The sequence below is a fragment of the Passer domesticus genome, chromosome 1 (genome assembly GCF_036417665.1).
Source record: "Passer domesticus isolate bPasDom1 chromosome 1, bPasDom1.hap1, whole genome shotgun sequence".
NCBI lineage: Eukaryota > Metazoa > Chordata > Aves > Passeriformes > Passeridae > Passer > Passer domesticus.
Genome location: NC_087474.1, coordinates 100667339 through 100690101, shown reverse-complemented (window position 1 = coordinate 100690101; position 22763 = coordinate 100667339). Strand labels below are relative to the sequence as shown.

The following is a 22763-nucleotide window of genomic DNA, read 5'->3' as shown; positions in this document are numbered from 1 at the left end:
AGCAAGACTAAAGATATTAACTGTTGATCCTTCCTCTAAGACACCTGATTGATACAGTTAACCATGTTTCCTCCCTCTTATCATATATAACAGATAAAGGATGAGAGCAAGTCATGATCAGCATTTTGGGAAGGGATACACTTTCACTGGAACACTTGTGCAAAAGAAATAACCTGATTCTGAGGAAACACAGCAGCTCCAAAGAAACCACAATAAGGCCTGAGCACCATGGTTGTTAAATGCTACAAGAGGCTGAGGGTGTACTCTAGAACCCAGGTCTAGCTTATTTACATAGTAAACTGGTGCTTTCTCAGCATAACACAGCAAGTGTCTTTGAATAACTCTATTCCCTCCTCACTAAAAAAGAGAAAAACATGACACAGCCAGAGCAGTTATGATCAAGTACTGCTCTCTTGCCAGTAACTGTGTCCTGACTGGTCATTCTTTGCTGGACAGGCAAACTTTTAGTTCCTCATATGAATCTGTTCTTGCAGCCCAATGCCCTTTAAAGACCTCTGCCCACAGACAGGATTATAAATACAGATACGTACAGGATTGCCTTGAATAACTTATTCAGGATTTTTCTTTTACACAAACAAAACACAAACATTTGCTTGCTCCAAAAGTGATTTTTGTCAGCTCAACTCACTACGGCCTGATTGAAGAAATAATCATTTCTCTTCTAAGAAATGCCTACAGTTGTCTATCTTTCATTTGCACAACTGGTATAACAAGCAAGTGCTGCTATTGCTTTGATTCTAGCCTACATCAGCATAAAAACTGTGCTTTTTGGGAAAGACAGCAGTGGCTTATCCTGCTACCAAACAGAAGGGTTTTTTCAGATATCTTCAATTTGCAGTAAGTTGAAGGAAGGACCTTCCCTATCAGTAGGCAGCCAGTTACACAGGGTACAAGAAATGGCTCTTGCTCTCCCTTCAACCAAGCCCATCAGGTAAGTTGAAGCACGGTCTTTTAAACAGAAGTCTGCAGAGATCCTCACAACTTCAGTGCTCTTGAAATCCAATCCCTAAAACAACAACTAATCATATTTGCTCATTCTCATTTTTACACACACACATTCAGCTGGGACTCAGCCTCCTCTCCTACTACAGGATGGGAAAAAGTCTGTTTTGTACCACTATAATTATGGTTCCATTTCTCTCACTTCAGCAAGTACATTTCCAGAGGGAAAAGTCCTAAGCAGCTTGGTATTCTGGCTCTAAGGTCTTTTCTTGTTGCAAGCAGCTAAAATGACAACCTTAGCAAGTTACATTCACAAGAACAACTCATTCCCAAACAGGCTGTAAGAACAGCTGGCGTGAACCTTGCTAATTTTAGCTCTTCTGTAAGGTATCTCCCTTTGTTTCCTATGCTGTTCCAGCTTTCACATCATGTCTCACTAACCAGGAAGGACAAGTGGAAGCTCCCTAAAGCTACTGTGTTTTTTGGCACTAAGAAAATCACAAGACTTTCCATTAGATCTCAGCTTCCCACATCACTTCTGTGTGCCTTTGAGAAGCGTCTTACTGGTTCCAAACCTCACAGTTCAGCACCACCGTCGGACAACACAGGTTCAATGGATCCATTTAACAGAGAACTACACAACCTGACTCCAGGTTAAACAGGGATTTCTTCTGAATGATATCCTGATCCCAACAGCCTCTGCCAGGCAAGCATAGGAACTGTCTCAAATGGGCAGTCCTTGAGCAGAAGACCCTGCTTCAGATCTCAATTACTCCATGTTTAAAGTGTATTCTAGTGCCATCAATACAGTTTGACAGTCACAGCACTTCGTATTTTTATCTTGTAATAAAATATGAGCCCATTTAAATAACTGTACAGTCTCAGCATGCAGAAATATCTCAGTTTTGGCATGTTTAAATTTGTTTGGGTACCAGCAACACTGAAATTTTTAAACAAACTTTGCCAGGCAAAATATCACATTGCAATTGTAACTATCTGCTTAAGCAAACAGGAATCAAGGGTTAAGGGAACAGCCAGAGAAACCACAACAGAATGTGGTACAAGCTAACAGTGATGAACCTTGGCATCCAAGGCTCAGAATCCTGTTTCACCATGAAAAAGTACACTGAAAATCTACCACACACTTCTAAAGATGCTAACATGTGGCATCTTTCACATACTGAGTTGCAAATGAAGAATTAAGATTTGTTAACTATCAGAACTTTCCAATAAAAGCTGGCAGGATTGACTAGAAAACAGTCAATAAACATGGCTTAAGAAAAACCACCCTGTCCTTCCCTCTGCCATGAAACCTGAAGTACTGCATGCCCAGAACAGCAGATTCAGGATAAAATAATTAAGTGTGCAAACTGTCCATGAATCATGACTGATTCTCTGGTTTCTCATCCAATATGGACAACATAATTGTGACACACCTTGGCAGATTTTCTAACAGATTCTGTACCCATGTACAAATAGTCCTTTTGAGATGCTACAAACTTGATAATTTTCTAAGCACTTTTTTCCTGTTATTTATTTTACAAAGAACAAAATAAAACATGGAGTTGGATATGGACAAAAGAAAAATAAGTTACAAAAGAAAACAAAAAAGCCTTAAAAGAAATAATGAGAAGAAAAGATGTTTAAAAACAAACTCCTAAATTCCACCTGACAAATTGCAGCAAAAGAAGAAAAGCATGAGAAAGAACACATGACATGAAAAAGATTAAGCTACCAGTGCTTTAACACAGATTGAAAATAAAAACCCCACACAGTTTTCATTACACTCCCAGAATATTCCATGGTCAGCCACCATTTAATATGCTTATTTATTAGATAATGCTTTGCAAGTGGTTAATACAGTAATATTTTTCTGCCACTCATATTAACATCAGTGGGAGGGAGCTGGGGATGTTTAGCCTGGGAAAAAGGAGGCTCAGGGGAGACCCTATTGCTCTCTACTACTGCCTCAATGAGGGTGTAGCCGGCGGGTTTGGCCTCTTCTCCCAGGGAACAAGTGACAGGAGAAGAGGAAATGACCTCAAGTTGCACCAGGACAGGCTTAGATTGGATATGGGGAAAAACTTCTTCACTGAAAGGGTTATGAAGCACTGGAACAGACTGCTCAGGGAAGTGGTAGAAACACCATTCCTGGAAGTGCTCGAAAAACCATGTGGATGTGGCACCTGGGGACAAGGTTTAGTGTTGAACACAGTGGTGCTGGGTTAACTGCTGGACTCAATGATCTTAGATGTTTGTCCCAACCTTAACAGTTCTGTAATTATAACTTCTTACTTTGGTAGTGTATGAAACTACTACAGATCTGCCTCCAGTGAATTTCAAGAGTAACCAAAAAGCTCCTAAAGAATGAAAAGACATTATCTGACAACCATTTTCTGTCTGAAACAAAACACACAAAGTACTTTGATCTGGATTAGGGACCTTGAAAGAGACATTCTGGTTTTAAGAAAGAAACCCAAAACACAGAATAGTAGAAAAAGTCTTACCTCCCCATTTTCAAATGTGATTTCTCGAACTAGTGGTACACATTTATCTTGTGTCCATGCATAAATCAAATCAAAATTGGTTAGTGAGCCTAAATACACCATATCTGGAGCATTTTCCTGTTGAAAAGAAAAATATGGTAGGATAAAAAACAGTAAAAATGACATTGCTACCTACAAAGATTACCTACTCAACATAAAATAACAATATTCATATAATATTTAAAATAAATCTTAGATCAGTATTCAACCTTGTGCATGCAAGATTTCTATTAAATATGTTATAAAAGTACAAATGGAAAATAAATATTACATATGATCATTTATGCAGTCAACTCCATCTTATAAGACAATTTATAAATAATGGGAGATATTTTGTTTCCCAATTAGGGATGCTTCAAGTAAGGGCTATTTAGATTTCTGCTTTCTGCTAGGCTGAGAAGTAATATCTCCAGACCTAAACTAAACACAGATACAGAGCTGCTTCAGTGAATGCTGATAGCTACAGAGACGCATCAAAACCCCCTCCTCATGTCCTACAGAACTTGAAACTGGTATTTTACATTTGCTTTGCCAAAGAGATATGAATAAATAATAATTTTCCTTTATTTGCTAGTAGTTTTAACTTGTAATTCATCCTTTAATTTAATTACAATTTTGGTTATCGTGAAGTGAAGCATGACTTCGCAAGCTGTGGCCATGCTTAAGCACACCTTAATTCAGAAATGCTATATAAATTAGGCAACTTTATAAATTCTGTTGTTGGAAAAAAATAAAAATGCTTTGAAACTGCCTTCCCCCTCAGGTCTGTTTGCATCTATTTCCTCTTTTGTAAGCAGCTCTTTTCATACAGTAAATTTGAAAAAGAAGAAAATTTTTAGACAGTATGTCTCTATAAAGCAAGTATTGCAGATTTTCTTCTTTTTTTCCAGTAAAACTATGTTTATGGCAGTTTGTTAACCGATAGTTAATTGTGTTAATTTTTTTTTTTTTTTTTAATTAACAGATGAGCTCCTAACCCTTGTGGACAAAGGTATACAACACAGTTAAGTAATAGTCATCAAAAATATACAGTAATTGTCACTTGCTTTGAAAAACACAAAGTCTACCAGCTTCACAGATTTTGCAGAGTTCTACAGAACACACAGTATCCATACACATGATGTGTTGACTGTGTTTCTCAGAAAAAAAAATATTCATTTTTTTGACATGGATATTTCAAACAATCGGTTTAGGTTCTGTGCATTAACTGTTAACATGTGAAACTGATCTTTTTCACTGACTCAGAAACACTAATTTCCATGATCCTGTTCCTCACACTATTTAGTGATGGAATAAAACTAGTATCTGAGATGCAGTAACATACTGAATGATGTGAATACAGTCTCTATGTGTTTGTATGCACATATAATCACAACAATCAAAATAAAATACATAGTTACACTTACCCCTGGTGGCTTGTAGATTACATTGTCTCCGCTAAATCTCTCTGCTTTTGAAATAGCCCTACAAAAAACCAACCAGTAAACATGTCTTGGTACAGACAAATAAAATAACCGAGATACCAAAATTCACATTTTAATTTTTTATTATTTCCTTACTTCTTTTTTTTAACCCCTTCACAATTTAAGAATTAAAATCCTTAATTTTTAAAGTAAACTGTAAAGTGACTCCATAGACACTTGGGCTGCCTGGATAAGAGGGCATTAAGGGAGTCAGCAAGAAGGATCTGGACTAAAGGCAACAAAGTGACAAGTGATAAATGCCAGGATAATTTTGGGTAAAGACCATCAAAGAATTAAAAAAAAAAAAAAAAAAAAGAGGAACCAAAGAGGAAGGTGGATTCTGGTTTGCATTTACTCCTCCTATTGCACTGTTTACACTAAGAATTTATATCTCCTCTACCCTGACAGAGAAAGGGCTTTGAGGTCTTCTGCAGGCACAAGCAATGAGAAAACAGAGGGCAAGTGAGCCCCCACTGTCCACTTTGCCCCCAGAGCACATCTAGAGAGAAGACACAGCATGCAGTTTCTGGCCACTGATGATATAGCAGGGGTGTACCTCTAAGACATACAATTCCTCCTTGGCATTCAGCTTACCACCTCACCTTGGTATGTTCCTCTCTTGCCTCTAGAATATTTTACCCCAATTCACAGCAAAGTGCCCTGAAAGCTGCTAGTTTGTACCCCAAAATTATCATCTCTTATTCAAGTAAGAGAAGCAGCTGTACATCAATGGAGGAAACAGAAAAGAAAGAGAAGTCAAATTATCTGAATTTACCTCACTGCGAGATGAGCTACATCTCCCAGGGGTCTGAGCAACTTAGAGTGCTGAGAAAACTACAAACATCATAAGGCTTAACTCAAAGTACCTATGTTTTATTGATTTCTTTTGATCCAATTATCCTTTTCTTATCACATACAAAAGGTGCCTTGCATCAGTTATGTTATACCACCAGTATTTCCATCAGTTTAGAGATGTGTATTTTAAAATGCATTTCTGTATTCCCAACATGACTCTCCCCATAATGTGAAATGAGCCTTCCTAGTCACAATCATGACTGAGGTAAACCATTTGCATCCCAAATAAGCCTTCATGGAATAAGGAAGTGAAGCCATAGAAGCCACCTGCCCAATCACTGCTTGCTAAGCTGATGATAATCTATAATGAAATATATGCTCTAGGGTAACCCTGTGGTAGAACCTAAAATGTCCTCTTCTGTGTTCTTCCACTCCAGCAGATGCAGCTATGACGATTTTTTTTCAGATAACTCAAATGAAGTGAGGACATGATGTGAAAATCCCAAATGCCTGAAGATACACCTTTTTAAAACAACTACTAAAATGGAAACACTTCAGTTTGCATTTTGACTTTTTTTGAAGCAGTAATGTACAAGGTGAATCTCTGGAAAGCACACAACCCCCCCAGCCTCCCCTGCCATATTTACTTGCTAATGTAAAATTAAAACAGTTCCTAGATTTATCACTTTTTGCCATGAATTACTTATAGTTCATCACAGCCTTTAAAGATAAAAGCATTTTTGGCTTTTTTTCCCCTGTTCAATATTCTCTTCCATGTTCACAAATATTACAGATTCATTCCTCTCTATTTCTAAAATCTACCTCTAACAATCTCTTAATCAGATTCTTCACCTACCTCCTCCTGCTTACAAGTCTTTTTTCAATAATCTTGTTCTATGGTCACTTCAGATCTTAACAGAACTGTAAGACCCAGTTAATTTAAGAACAGTTTTAAGCACCAAAATCATCTGCAACTAAGTACTATTAAAAGAGTTTTAAAATAAGCTGTTACAACTACCTAAGCCAGAATAATTTTGGCATAATGGGACAGTTCAGCCTTGACAGAAGTTAGTCAAGCATCTCTGTTTCTCCTGTCAAATTGATTGTTTTCTTTTAGCTTAAGAGAAATTTGAACATGACCACTCATGTAACCTCCCCAAACCATGTAGCTGTTGAACTCTGTCCATAGCAAAACCAAAAGTCCTTTCCAGGGGCAGTTAGGATGCTCAGTCAGAAGAGTTCAACTGATCAATGCCAGCTCCCCATGAAGAATTTTGCTCTATATAATCTGAATAAAAATCGCTGTTCTGTAGCCAGCATCTCCCTTGGAAGTCTTTTCACATACAATTTTTTAGGAAGCTGAAGAGCCTCAGCTACTGAGAGATGAAAACATTTAGCTCCCAAGGCTGCTGTTGGGAAGGCTGCACTTTAAAACACTAACAGCTCCAGGCTAGAAAGAGAATGGGTGTCTGGAGATAAGAACAATGATAAACCTGCTGTGCAATCTGTATTTACACAGGCAGGTTATCAATAATCAAACTGTGATCCATTCCACTATGTCTGCTTATTGCTTATATCTGAACAAAAAATAAAAATAAACCCCTTACGGTACCTACTTCAAGAGCAGTGCCCAACAACCAAGTGCTAACACTGAGTGGTGGGAAACTGCTTCTCATTATAGGCAATTGACAAATAGCAAACTAAAGATGAACAGACTCAAAAAACAGGAGAGTGAATGTTGAAAGTAGAGCTATCTTACTAATAATTTTTTTAAAGTTATTTCTGAAAAGACTGAAAAGTTGAATGAGGGGCAAAAAATAATTCAAAATTCTAATAGCAACTCAGAGTGGCTGTGCTGAGAACAAGGATGGATGCAGCCATCAGAAAACACTTGAGATAATGGCACTCACCAGGGATAAGACTGACAGACCAACAGACCACAGATTTACAAGTCATGGCCAGGGCTGCTTACACAGTCAGCAGTACCTGACTGGGGACTGAGGGAAGGGAAAGCCACGTGCAGCCCTGCACTTTGCAAACACTCATCCCCACCCACAGACTATTTTTAGAGACATACTGGAAGGAACTGACAACAGGTTTTGTTCAAACAGATGAAACATTTTCTACCTTAATACATCCTCTCAGTTTCTCTGCTATTCTCCACTACAGCCAATTAAAAAACAAACAAACCTCTATGCAGCATAAAATGTGGCATAACCCACGCAAATTCCTGATTTTGCAACTGTGGGTAGACTGGAAACCACTACAATCACATTAATGGGCAGTGCGGGCACATTAAACACTGCAGAATTAATCTAGATTTTAATTTTATTATGCTACTCAAAAAGTGAATCACTCCCAATCTATTTGTCTTCCACTGAATATTTTGGAATATCACTGTAAATCTCTACAAGGAGAAATCTCAATTCCTGTAGATTTTTCTTCTAGACTTACACTGTGTAGCTTATGAATGCAATTTTCTTTCTAAGCTATTACACTGTGCAGTGACAAAAAACTTGCATGAAAAAGGCCCAGGTACAGAAATTAGGTATTTTGGAACAAGGTCTGCTCCCCTAACACCAAGAGGAAATGAATTAGCAACTACATTCCTTAGAGAGAGAAGAAATGCAGGTTTTTGGGACACAAACATCTACCATTTCCCCACCCAAACCTCCTCAGGTACATTTAAATTATACTAACAAAAAATGGTAAAAAAAGAAAAAGGAAACAAAAGTAAAAGTTGCAATTCACAGCAAACATTAAGGCTAAGAAGAGTTTTGTCCTTCTATCTCCTCAGTGTATTTATCCATTAAGGTTTAGTCTCTTCAGTTATGCCATACTGAAAATAATAAAGAAGTCCATTTAATAAAATTATATAGACCTCATTAACAAAACTTCAATAATGAAGTTACAAAATCAAGAAATTTCAAAACTTACCCAAAGGCAGAGAGGAACACACAATCATCATGCAAAATATTCGCTACTCTTTCAAAGGTTCTGTAATTATCAGAGTCCTTTTGCTCAAAGTACCCAATAATATTTCTTCTGCTGCGCTGTAAAAACAAAGATTGAATTATAACTTGCATCACATTATCAAAAACTGTCATTACTCCCTACAGATATTAAATACAGAGATGCCATTCATTCAACAGTCAGTAAATGCAGAAATGATTTCTTTTTTGCCATTTCAATATTCAGAAGAATCCTTTTGAGTATTTTCTTGGTGAGGAATATTAAAAGTATCTTGTCAAATACAACACATGATTCTTTTCAAATTTTCAGAAGCAAGATAAATAACTTAGCAGTGGAGTGAATGCAGCTAAACGTGACTACACTGAACTAATTTGTAATACTGCAAATGATCCAGTGTTCCACTCAGTTTAAAAAAAAACCACATAGTACTAAACATTCCACAGTTCAACATTGAAAAAAAGTCCAGAGAAGGAATAAAATTGAACACTTACATCAAGGGAACTAATTTCTTCCAAATCCTGGACCTCCCGAATAGGGTTACTTTTCTGCTGCCTGATGTAATCTGCTATTGCTGTCACAGATCTCTGGCCCCTGTATTCCCTCTTCATCATCATGCCATTCCGGAAGAGTTTCAGAGTTGGGTATTTGCTTATCCTGTACCTCTGAGCTATGTCAGCTGAAAAGAAATGAAGAAAATGAAAGCAAAGCCCTACAAATATATACTGAACATGGTTTCTTATGCATGCATGTCTGCCTGTATGTGGAATCTCTGAAACAGCAGCTCTACATCTTTAAGCAACAAGAAGACAAAAAAAAAAAAAACAAAACCCAAACCAAAACAAAAAAAAAAATCCCACAAAAACAACCACCCCAAAAACCCCCAAAGCAAAAGCACCAAAACCCTTCACACCTATATTCCTCCCATGTACTGAATGTCATAAAGGAAAAAATTACCAAAATCTGTGTTAAGCAAAGACTCAGCTTGGTCATGTATACTCATTTAGTACACTTCCTACAAACAAATAGGAAGGCAAATTTAAGAGCATAACAAGATCAAGAGAATCTTCAAAGCTTGTGAATCTCAATTAATTAACCCACTTGAGAAAATATTAATAAAATAAATAATCTCCTATTTTTCTTCAAACTTAGGATTTTCATCTCAATTGCAATGCTGGAAATGTAACTGTCATGTCTGAAATGTTTGAGAATGTAAACCCTGTGCAAAGTATTTTTTGAAGGCTTTGAAGGCCAGAAGACTGCTGTTCCAGTTCTGAGCTGTTCAGATTCTGAACAAACACAAAATTCCAGGTTTCTAGATTAAGGCAAACACCTCTCTGGTCAACCAATATCATCATTCCCTCCAAGACAGGTCTTCATTCACATCTATATATATAGCCCAGTCTTCTAGACTTGGACCACACAGAGCTTTACATAACAAAGTAACATTAATTGGCATTAATCTAGGACAAGAGCACTAGCTATCTTCACCTTTATCTAACAGCTCAGTTATTTATTTATTTATTCACAAGACTGACAAACGTAAAAGAACAAAAACAGAAAGAGGCTTTACAGGAAAATGAAAAGAGCAGCGAAGAAGAAAGCTAGGTAGAAGCAATACAAGTTTCCCACACATGTGCATCCTGTGTCCCTTTAAACACTACTTAGGCACAAATGTGGTTCTTCACCACACCCCACCAGAGTTCTTAACATGCCCCTTTGTCCCTCTCCACTTTGCTAAATCATTGGGACACAGCAAACTGCAATAGCTACTTCCCAGCCACACACTGATGGGGAAGCTTACACATAACCAGCAAGTGATTCATGGCACATGGAGCAGGCAGGATTCAGCTGCCTTGAGTTTTTACAGCAGCCTTTGCTACGGTATAGAAATTTGGTTTGTGCATCTCCAATATTCAGCAACTGCTTTAATCAAAGTTTTTAAGTATTTAATAACTTTGAATGCTCTTCCCCCTTTCAGATGTGGCTGAAGTCCAGCAAAGAACTTGACAATTTTATGAGGAGGAACTGAAGAAATGAGGTAACCAGATATACTTTGGGTTTTTAGGAAAGCAAGAATAAAAACAAACAATAAAGACAAAGTATGTAATGTCAGATAGATTTACACAAGCATTTTCCTTTGGCTTTGCTTGGCTTAATTATTCCCTCCTGTTCATGCCTCCCCTGGAAATAAGTCTAGAAAAAAAAAAAATCTCACAGACCCTGGGAAAATTGTTGATCTTCTTTTACAGAGTGGGATGCAGTTTACCTAAATCTCTGGACCTAAACTCAATAAATGCCCCCCAAATATGCCCACCTCCCTGGGCTACTTAACCATTTGAGGAGACTCGTTCCAGTCAACCACACCCACCACACTTCCCCTTCTTTTCTCTCTCAAGGAAAGACAGAGTGGTGAATTCAGCAGACTGATCTACCCTTTGGAGACAGAGAAGTTTCATTCAGTTGACAGAGAGAGGAAGGCATTGCAAGTGTGGTCTGTACACATATCCTTGCTTTTCATGCACTCCTTACAAGTCACAGGGTACCCTTCAGGTGACCTGGATTGCCCACAGCAGGAAGGCAACCAAATGGGGTCCATGGGCACACGTGGCACAGTACGAATGATATGAGAACAAATCCACTCTGACAAAAGGTCCCTTCTCAGTTGTATATTTACCACAAACCAGATTTGCTTTCTATCTTACACTTACTCTTTTTTAAAGAGAATGGAGAAGTCTGAATTCCATGCTGCCTGGAGAACTCTCAGTGAAACCAACTGCTGCTAGAACAATACTAATCCTATTTGCAGCTTTAGTTACTGAAAACAGTCTCTGTACCAGTTGCACAGCTTAGATGAGTCTGAGAACTGAAAACAAAAATGTGCATAGCAAAAGAATAAGAGCCAGGTCTATTCCACAAAATGTTCTCTAACATCTCCCATGTGAACTTCAAAGCTTCACCAGCTTAGCCCAGTTCTTAAAAAGCTTTGCATCACTGTAAAACAGCACAGAATTCAGCCTATCAACTTTGACTAAGAGGCCTTGACTTGTTTCCTAAATGTCCCGGAAATGCATTTTTTAATGCACTAATTACAGATAAAATTAAGGTAAAATATTTTATGTCCTCAGTGAAGAGTATTTTTATTTCAAATTAATACAGATTTCTCCATGGAGGATGTCAATATATTCAACATTAATGAATATTAGATTAATGTTTTCTTCCCTTAAACTCTACCATGTTTTAGTTAAAGTACCTAAGAGTTGCCTGCAAGAAGGTGGCCAGTACAGCAGGTGGCAAGTACAAATCACTTAATATTTGCTTGGTAGAAGACAAACAACATCTGCAAGCCAGGCATTTGCTGCTCTTCTTCCCTGCTGACAGAAGGACCTTTGGTCCAACAGTACATGAGTTGATCCAACCTTGACAGGGTCTGATAAGGGACAAGGAGCACAATGTGTCAAGGTTTCACAGAAACGCATTGAGATTGACAATTCCTGTTACAGACCTGCACAGGAAGAGAACACCAAACCCCACACTTCTTTGTCTCCCAACATGGACTTTTCCCTCATGTTATTTCCACAGCTATAGGAGGATGCAAGGGTTGAAGAAGGGGCATTCAGGGGGTCATGCAGGTTCTCCAAGATGGAGACTGCAGTACCTAAGGATGTGGATCTTCATCAAGGGCTGAAGTTGTGTAAAAATATTAATGGCAATAAATGCCCACTGTCAAAGCTGAATTCAAACATTATTTCATAAGTCAGTTACCTGCATGATCTTTACAAATTACATTGAGATTCCACAAATGCTGATATTTGAACTAACACAGAGAAATGACACTCCTACACAAGTAAGTATTTGAAAACCATCTTTTTACAAAAAATAAAATGCAAGTACATGAAAAACTGTTTGAATTAATTCAAAAGTCAAATAGAGTAAACCTTAAATGCTTCATTAAGCCCTGGCATTTGATACAGGTAGAGTTAGCATAAGCAGTGCAACTACAAAATTATATTCCTTTTAAAATTGGAAATACACAATGCAAATACATGGAATATTGTTTGAGCTCATTCACAGATTGCATTAGTTATAGTAAATCCTAAATTAAATTTTAAAATATTTCCTGATATTCCCACTGCCCATTTTCTGATGAAAAGGGCCTACCTAAAAAAAAAGTCTCCCAATTAGAACTTTATGACTTTTTATTTTCTACAGATATGAAAGTACCTAAAAGGAAAAAACCTTGCGTTTGTATTTTCCTGAATTAATCATTAAATCACAAATCTAGTGTTTACCAGAATAGTTTCACATTCGTTACGATAGGAAGTTACTGACATACTTGATCATCTTTTCTTCTACAAAACAGAAACTTTGACCACAGCAATGACTGTTGGATTCAGATGATTCTCCTCCCATTTGCAAGACACAAATATCTTGCAGTCACCCAGTTCTCTTCAGATATGCACTGACAGATACTTCTCCTGAGCAAAGCTCTGTCTTACAACAGGGAAGAGACAGCAGCTCTTGTTCTGAAACAAACTTTCATATGGAATCTGACATTTACACTCATGTTTTCTAAGACAGTCTTCCATGTCACCTTCCAAGCAAGATCCTCTAAGAAAGCAGAATTTGTGAGCTATCATTTGTGATCCATACCTCTATCATATCTCTTGTACTGTCAGCCATTTCTCCAGAGCATCATGTGTTCCTCTATTCAAAGGAATGCCAAAGCCCATTTTTGGGGGTGTCAGGCTTTTCTCAGGGTGTGTACACACATTATCCAAGCCACAGCTTCAAGCAAGCACACAGCCAGTGACTTGTTTCCCAGAATGCTTCAGACTCCACCATTCTAGGTTAACACCACAAGACACGATCCAAAGTTCATCTAGCTAGATATCAGATTACATCACCAAGAATCTCAATTCCACTGACACCAAGTTGAAATTAAATGTACCATGAATAAAGTGCTGAAAAACTGCATTAAGACTCACTACATTGAAAAAGGCTCCCACCCACAAAGTAGCTAAGAAGGTCCTTCCTAGTGAAGGACCAGCAATATTTACAAGGGTCACCATTAACACAGTATACTGTTCTAATTTTTCAGGGCCATAATTCCCACTATGACTAAACAAATATTTAGATTTTAAGTCTACAGGACTGCTTCTCAAAAAACATGTCCAGTAGGATTCGAACAGTATTGATAATTATCCTAAATGCCTACCTCATCATATAAGGCAGCACCTGAAGAATTCACATGCTGAACAGAAGACTATAACAGCCTGAAATGTTATCTGAAAGAAAATCAAAGTTTCAAAACTCAAACTAAAAATAACTTCTAAAAATATTCAGTGTCCCTTTTTCTAGAGGAGCGGGGGGCGGTCTCTTCCTGTTATCTGAGGAAGAGCTAGCACAAACCCAAGCTACTGCATTTCCTAACTTTGGTGTTACATGATGGCGGTAGGAGTTGCACAGCTACATACAGGGAGAGCTTGAATTTTCTGGATCTAACACTAATCTTTATTTTTGTGTCAAATCATCTTAAGTCTTCCTTACCCTTCTGCAATATCTTTCTTCTAAAAAATAACAAATTCTTTTCAGCTGTATATTTGAAGCTGGAATGACCAAATGAGTATTCTGCTAGCTCACTTGAGATCAGTCAACATCTTTTGAAGTCCCTCAGGCTACCCACCAGGGCACACTACAGATGACAAATGAAATCTGTCTTTGATAGGTACCTTTTACTTTCATAATACACCATAAATTCTCCCCAGTTAAACTACTGCTCTTGTGACACTTGCAAGAAATCATAAGCCCTGGTGGAATACACAGAAGAAGCAGAATTAGGAAGGAACTTGGGAAAGCATCTAAACTAGGCATCCTACTGCAATGATTGTGATACTGGTGACTTGTATGATGGACCAAAACAGGTAGAAGGAAAGCAATCAATATTCTGTATCAAATTCAGTAACAGCAAATTTAAACCACCTTCTGCTGCAAAGGAGCATTCACAACAGCCATGCCTGCTCTAAGTGGGGCCTCATCAGTAGGCATCCCATAATCTTCTTTGACAGACTAACAAAATCGCTCTCCTAAGGAGTGCCATCAACAACCTCTCAAAATCACTTACACTTTTTATTTTATCCAAAGATAACTCTCTCAGACTGATTTTTTTCCCAAGCAAAGCGACAAGAATGCAGTGAAATCCGCGTGCTTGCTTAGTTTCATTTAGAGTTCCTTCATGAGCTTCCAAATTTGTTATCACTGAATTCTTTTGCTTACCAAAGGCACAGTAGCAACACAACCTCATCTCTGCAGACTCACATTAGCAATGTGAGCACACATTGCAGGAACAGCCAGTCACAGAGAGCAGCAGCTCACAAAACTTAGGGAAAATACCAGTCCCAGACACATCTGGAGTGGAAGAACAGTTCCCTAAACAGTCTGTCCAGCAAAGTATCTCCTTACATACCCTCAGTGAGAAATTGATTTATGTTTGGAGACACAAAGATCTATTCAAAATAGCTACTATTTTTTAATTTAACTCAGAAACCAAAAGAAAACATGGTGCAATAGAATCCAACCCCCAATATATATGCTTCAATTGACCAGAATGTTGTACCACAGCTCCTAATGCTGAATTTAGAGAAACTGTCCAAAATATAAACTCTCCCCCAGAGAAACATGAGTTTTAAATTGCAATATCCACTCACGGAGAAGAGAAACATAGGAAATCTATTGTATCAAGTGAGTTTCCAACACTGCTGCTTAACACAAATGATTAAAAACACCCTGAAACACACGCAAGGAAAAAAAATCATCCAAAAAATCCCAAACAAACAAAAAAACCCGAACCACAAAACCAAACCTTCCTAATAATGTCTATGCAGTAAGATCTTCTGTAATTTTATATGGAAGATCACTTTTACTAGGTATTATACTTGGATGAGAGCTGTCTAATATTTAAGATAGCTGAATTACTAAACTGAACATAGCAAAACCATCAAAGATTTTAACAAGACACATCGTAGCAGAATTCAGACATTCTTAAGTTATAAAAGGATGTGGTCTTGGAAAAGCAAAGAGTACCTGCTTTAACTACCTCCTCCAGATTTATCTTTAGTGGATGTTGCATACCAGCCTAAACACAGCCTGGTGGCTTTTCCCACACATTTCAGGTATAATATTACAATATTACAAACTAGTATAAAATATAACATATACAGAGGCTTAATACAGTGTTAATATGTATATTTTGTATTTTATCACATTAGGGACTACCACTTTCCAGAAAAACATCTTTATATTGGCTATAAGAGCAGACAGAATGATGGTTTTGTCATTAGGCATCAAACATTTGGCAGTACATCAATAATTCTCTTTAATTTGCTTTACCCTCAGAAGCTGGTGTGAGCTGTTGGGCCCTGCAGTGTGCTTCAATAATAGTGCATTAAATAGAAAGTATCTATGCCTGAGTAATCATTCTGAAAGCTGTTTTTGAGTGGCCAGAAATCAGCTATTTGGATTCCCTACAGAGTCTTGGCCTCAAAAAGAACCAAATCATTTGTAATGCAAATAATCCACCATCTCTAGAACACCACTCTAATAGCAAATTACTAGTGGTATGAAATCTACAGGCATAACAAACCACCAAAATATTGACATAAAACCTCTAGTGTTGCTAAAATATGTAAACACATACAAAAATATAAAGCTTGAGTAAAAAATCCCAAACCACTAACAATTCTGACACCACCATTCAGCAAAATACTATGTAGGCCCAACCACAATAATACAGTAATATCTGCTTTCTTACTAAAAAACTGCTATTGCACACATTAAATCCAAGTTAAAATACCTAAAACTTTAGGACATGCTCAATAATTGTGTGCCATAAAATGTACCATTGTTTAAAACCCAGCAAATAAATACAATAAACTAGGAATGACATTCACAACTCTGTTATTTCAATTTAAAAAGGCAATGCAAATTGCCTGTCATTAAAGGATTTTATTTTTAATTCTCACATTTTACATCTTCTGCAACAGCAGTCATGCTCATCTACTTAAACTAAGGGCAAAAATAGTAAATAGAGAGAACTAATGGTATTCCAGAAATAAAAAGAAAATCCAAAACTCCTGGCTGCCTCCTATTACTTAGCCAATTACAAGTACTCCCAGGAGGGATGACAATCTCTCCTGTAGCATGTCCTCCTCCTGGCTCTCTGTAACAAGCACCAGCTACCTTCATTCAAAAGCATATGAGAGGATTAAGCAACTAAGTTTTAAAGCATTTCAAACACTTGGTGGGTGGCAAAAAAAAAAGTTTTCTTAACTGTAACTGCTGAGACAAGAATGTCTCATAGTTAAACATTGGGCATCCAGCTGCCCAGATTCTCTGAGTTATTCAAGCCACTGAAGCTACAGCAACCAAAGCAAGGACTCCAGCAGTTAATTTAAACCTCGACTCTAAAACACAACAACACAGGCTGATTTTACTATGGTCTTTAGTGAGAACTTGACAGAAAGTTTTGTTGTCATTATCTTGACATGAAAAGATGAGCCAATTTCCAGTGATGCTTGTCCTCACAAATTAACAGATTTGTAAAGCCCTAATAGTATAATCAGTATCGATTAAAGTGAATTTCTCTGTTAATACTCTTTGGGAATCATAAACCACTGTTAAGAAATTATTGCTAGAAATGCTGGTCTCCAAGAACCATAAAATAACACAGCTGATCCTACAGTGTAATAAAAATTCTGGTACTATCCATTTGCCTTTCAATGTGCAGCAGATGTTCCTCACATTTTACTTATTAAGGGATTTTACAAGAATTTTAGGAATTAGTACCAGCATAAAGTAAGATATTGCATATCACTTTCCTCATGTCTGGACATGAGGAAAATGAAGCCCAAATAGGGAACTGTTTGCTGGCATGTATGACAACAGCAGAGCAAAGCTCTGATCCCTGCCTGGCTGTATGAAAGGAAACTTACAGCCCCCACCATGACTCCAAGGTGGAAGGAAGATCTGATCAGAACGTATTCTTCATGCTAACAGTGGTAGGTTACCCCTTCCTCTTCTTGGTTGTGAAGACCTGCACCAGTTGTTGCACTAATGCTTCTCTGGGACCTCAATGAGCCAATTCAATTTATAATCACAGCCCTATTTTCCTTATTAAATGAGATAGGCTGAACTAATAAAAAAAAAAAGATGTTGATGGATGCAATGAGAAAGAAACATTGGAAATTGCCCAGACAAATTTGGAAGAAGAGGTTTGCTGATATATTAAAACCAATGCTGGGCTAAATGATGGGCCATCTACAGCTACACGTTGCACAGCTATTTAGCGTATTTTTCAATACGCTCACTAACTTGGTAGCAGGCCAGCACAAACAAACCTAAATCAGGAATTACTTACAATGCTGATCACAGTCTACTCTAGCAAACACCACTTGATTCTTATCTGGATATTCTTCTTTGATTACATTAGAAGCTTCCTCAAAAATAGGATGCAGCATTTGGCTGAAGCGGCACCTGTAAATAGAACACAAAATTGTGACTTTAAAATATCACTTTGAAATATTTCAGTTGATGACTACTGGAACATTTCAATCTTTGAAGGAAAAAGAAAAAAAAGAAAACAAAGAAAAGCTATTGGAAAAAATCACATCTACCTGTAATCATCCCAGTAACTGACTGGATAAAAATCAGGTCAAAAGTAAATTGAATTAATCAGATACAGAAAAAAAAAATTCTGAAAGAATACATATTTCAAGATATGCTCCCCTGCTTTATCTCCCTGGAAAACACCATTAATCAATTTAGGAAATATATTATATTCAGAAAGTATGTTGTTAATTTTTTTCTACCTGAATGACCCCATGGATAGTGATTTTAAAAATGTAGTAGAAGTTATTCCTTAGATTGCTGAGGTTGAAATATTCACCAATACCTTCAAGAAATATCACAGGTAATTTTCTATGGGTCAACAATACAAGTTATAAGTATTATGTATTATATTACTGCTCAGGTTTGGCAGAATTTGAGCAGACTACCTTTACAGCAGTAAGAACAAAGAGAACCCTAAGGGCCCCCTTCTTCCAGTAATGTCAGATTTTGATGCAAATTCTCTTTTTGCCTACAGAAAAGGTGGTAGGATTATAAAGATGCTTCAATGGCTTTAGGGAGTTTAGGATAACAGTAGTGCACAAGCCCATTACAAATATGCCAATAAAATTATTTTATATTTTGTCCTTCCAAACATATGGCGGATTTTTAAATTGGAGATGCATAATGGCACTGTGGAAATTGTGAGAATGAGACTTCAAGGAGTAGACTTGCAATAAACCAGCCTGCACTGAAACCAACCTTAAACATAACAGTGACAGCCTGGGGATGCAGTTATGTCTGCAACAGCAAACATGTAAGTGAAGAGCAAGTCCTGCTCTCAAAATGCCAAGAGACCTGAAGTCCACCTTCTGAAAAAACCCGACTCTGGGCAGCTCAGCTGCATGCTGTACATTTATGTAGCATGTATATGTTACCATGTATATGCTACAATGGCATCCTGTCCCCCATTCTTCTTCACCCTTAAAACAGAGAACCTCCACGACCAAAACTGATCTGTTTTCACTCATAAGTCAGGTTACATCATGGATTGGCAGTGTGCTATGTTGAGGGATTATTGCTGTATGCCCAAAAGTAATGATCATAATTATGGCTGCAATGTTTTAAAACTAGCCTATTATAATGTGAACCAAGCAAGCATAGACAGAAGGAGAAGTCATCGGGACATAAACCCAGGAAAGAATTTGTTTGAAAGCAAGAGACTACTGAATTTTCAATTAGAAAACTATGGCCAAACATGACAGTTTTCAAAAGACAGAAGTGTAAATATAAAAAAAACAAACATTTAGAATAACTTACCAATCAGCATAAAAATTAACTAAAGCAACATCTGCATTGTCTGAGAAGAAAAAGAAAAAGGCCAATGTCACATTGTGAGGCAAACTTCTCAGTTCTTTTATTTGAGATTATAAAAGTATGTGCAAAAAAACCTACAAAAGCAAATGTTTCTAGATAATTCAGCATGAAGCTTAGTCTGATTGCTAGAAAACTGCTGGAGTAAGTCTCATCTGAAATATAATCTATAACACATGGGAAAAAGATTAAAGAGGCCTTCAGTCAAGTGTTCTATTGACTTTATTGATATATAAGACAAAAAAAAATTAAATACTTAAGGCATTAAGGCATACAAGTAATTAAGTGACATATGCAGCAAAAATTATTTCTGGATTTAAAATTAAGGCACTCACACCCAGAAATTGAACTCTAGTAGCTCTTAAGCACTAGCTCTATTATTTGTAAGTGTTAAAAATTAGTTAAAAGCTGAAATCCCAACTAGCAGGGGTAGAAGACTGATGAACAGGCAACCTGTCTCTGCAACTTGCTCTGGTTTGTCCTTGTCTTATTTAACCTGGATACTATGGCAAAAGGCAGCAAAGAAATTTTCAGTCCCCAAAAATAGAAAAATGCAAAGAAACACTAAAAAAATGCAGTACTACAGGGATACATAGAATGAAGCAATGAAATAATGTTCTTATGCATTCCTTTTCACATATTTTTAAAAAAATAAAACAAGGATAAACTTCCGACCCAAAAATGAAGTATTATCTTTATAGAATGTAATAACTAACCATGCTTTAAATTAATTTTAGTAGTAGTACTGACCTAGACACCAAAAAAAAATGAAATACATACTCAAACTACAGAATATCAGCCACAGCTTTACAAAGCAGAAATGCTGACAAAGCAGAAAACTGACAAAGCTACAGAGCAGTTACATGTGAAAATAAGGATGCTGAAAGCCTGGAAAAGACAACATGCTGATAAAGACAACTCTTGAGTAGGCTGGAGAACACCACAGTTTGATTACAATTATGGTGTTAAGATTTTAATTATCAGCAAGGGATGCCAGTGGTGAATAGGTAAATAACAAGCACTGAAAAGTTCAGGGTCACCTCCAACGTATAAAGTATTTCTTGAAAGTAATGGGTTGAATTTCAGAAGCACTTACACTTAGCATATATTCCCTTTTGTGAATTACATTGTATAAAATAATTTTATATTTTCCACTGTATGAAAAGTATTTACAAACAGCTCTCATATCATAAGGCAGGTTCTAGTCCAGACCTTATTAAAGGTTTTTCACCCTGGATATATTTGAAACAATGTAATAACTTTTTCCTGCAAAGACAACCAGATACAGGCAAGTTGCATACTTATCAGGAGGAAAGGTTTCAGACAAGAAACATATCTGTTTGATTTAAAGATTTCCATCCTGTGACCCACCAGAATCAGGACAGTGCTTAACCTGAGAAAAGGCAGAGCTGTACAAGCAAGATACTTAACACCCATAACCATGGGTTTCACTTGCTGCTGTTTTTTGGGGGGGAACTTTTAAAATGCCCTCTAGACTAGTTTTGGTTATGCAATCAAGCATTCCCTTTGCAAACAAGATAACAGTTATTTTCTTAAGACACTCCAAATTCTCATTGCAATACATTAGTTCAGACAGCTAATTTCAACCATAGGCATTTAATATTTCTAAGCCGATTGCAATTCATATATTCAAAGCTAGGGTATGAATATTCATTTAACAGCACTGCAATATTCACACAGATAAGTAACGGCAGACACACAAGGAAAAAAATTATTCGAAGTACTCACTTAAAATGTCATCTATATTTCCACTATCTAGACTTGTTATTTCACTTCTTGCTGGATTAAAAAGCCAAGACACCTAAAAAGAGAAAGCAAACCAGTAAGTTATATTTCAGCAGTAAAGTAATAACTGATGTGTGATTTTTAAGTGCTGCAGTTCAAAAGCTGGAGAAGAACACTAAAAGAACTGTAATTCAGTCAATGCATTTCAGATGACTGCAATACTACAAATGTACAAATAAACTACTGATATTTTAAATATTTCACATTTAAAGAAAAATTTGGTTTTTTAATACAATTAATTCTCTATTATGTAGCCAGAAATGCTACAGGTAAATTTGCACCTTTAAGAGTAACTTATATTCATTACTTCACTCTGAAGAAAGAAATGAAATCCCATTTCACCAACCTCACACAGGTGGGCACATAGGTTTTACCCAGACACAAGTAATTCCTTCTGTCACTTACAGGACTTGTCTGACAAAAAAGTTTCTCATTAAGTAATGCCTCAACTACCTGCATTTTTATTGCTGTTTTAGGAAATAATTTCAATACATCTAACTCAACTAGCTACAGTCTTTTATCTCCTTCTGTATTTCCACTTGACACTACTTCAGTCTCAGCATGCAATGCTTACCAGACTATAAAAGACAAGACACCACATCAGCCAAATCATTCAATTACAAAGCAACATTTATATTACTCTTAATGAAACTCTCATAGCAATACACAGTATTATGGATGGACACTCATTTTCAGTGCAACCAGCCCAGATCTCTTTTTTTTTCTAAAATGCAGTGGAAGAAATAGGAGATAGAGTTCTATCCCAGGTGAGAGAAGCATCAGTGAATTACAATTTATTTTTGCTTTGAGAGAGATAAGCATGCACATGTTTGAATAGGATAATACAGATTCTCGTCTGGGACGTGAATGTTTCCATCCTGAGTAAGCCAGTCAGAAAGTCACCACTTCTGTAAGCACAGTCAAAGCTTGGACCAGATGCTCTGCTGTGATGCCTTCATGGTTTCAATTGATGTATGGTTCTTCAGCTGACAGAGGTAACAGGAAAGGAAAAGGAAGGTTTTTGGAAGAGAGCTGAGGGGAATGCTCAAGGCAGAGACCAGAGATTCACAGAGACATCCCACACTGAGATGCAGCAGCACACAACATACATGGTACTGATAATCCCAGAGAACATAAATATTTTTATATTATATAAAAATATTAGAATAATATAATTTTATATTATTTACCCCTTGAGGTGCAAAGGAAATCTGCCTATGGCTCAAGAGGCACCAAGGAAAAA

At 37.0% G+C, this 22763-nt stretch overlaps 1 protein-coding gene across 2 annotated transcripts in view; it reads right to left on the bottom strand.

Moving 5' to 3' along the window:
• The window catches only part of ERP44 (endoplasmic reticulum protein 44), a 46415-nt gene that overhangs the window by 6389 nt on the left and 17263 nt on the right, over window positions 1-22763 (bottom strand). The window contains exons 2-8 of one of the 2 annotated variants that reach the window (XM_064431521.1): window positions 21464-21536; window positions 19661-19700; window positions 18153-18268; window positions 9232-9416; window positions 8705-8820; window positions 4916-4973; window positions 3471-3587 (exon numbers count right to left, since the gene is read on the bottom strand). In XM_064431521.1, coding sequence (XP_064287591.1) covers window positions 3471-3587; window positions 4916-4973; window positions 8705-8820; window positions 9232-9416; window positions 18153-18268; window positions 19661-19700; window positions 21464-21536 — 705 coding nt within the window. Of the gene's footprint in view, window positions 1-3470; window positions 3588-4915; window positions 4974-8704; window positions 8821-9231; window positions 9417-18152; window positions 18269-19660; window positions 19701-21463; window positions 21537-22763 lie in introns of those variants that run through there. The other variant, XM_064431529.1, reaches the window with a different exon arrangement.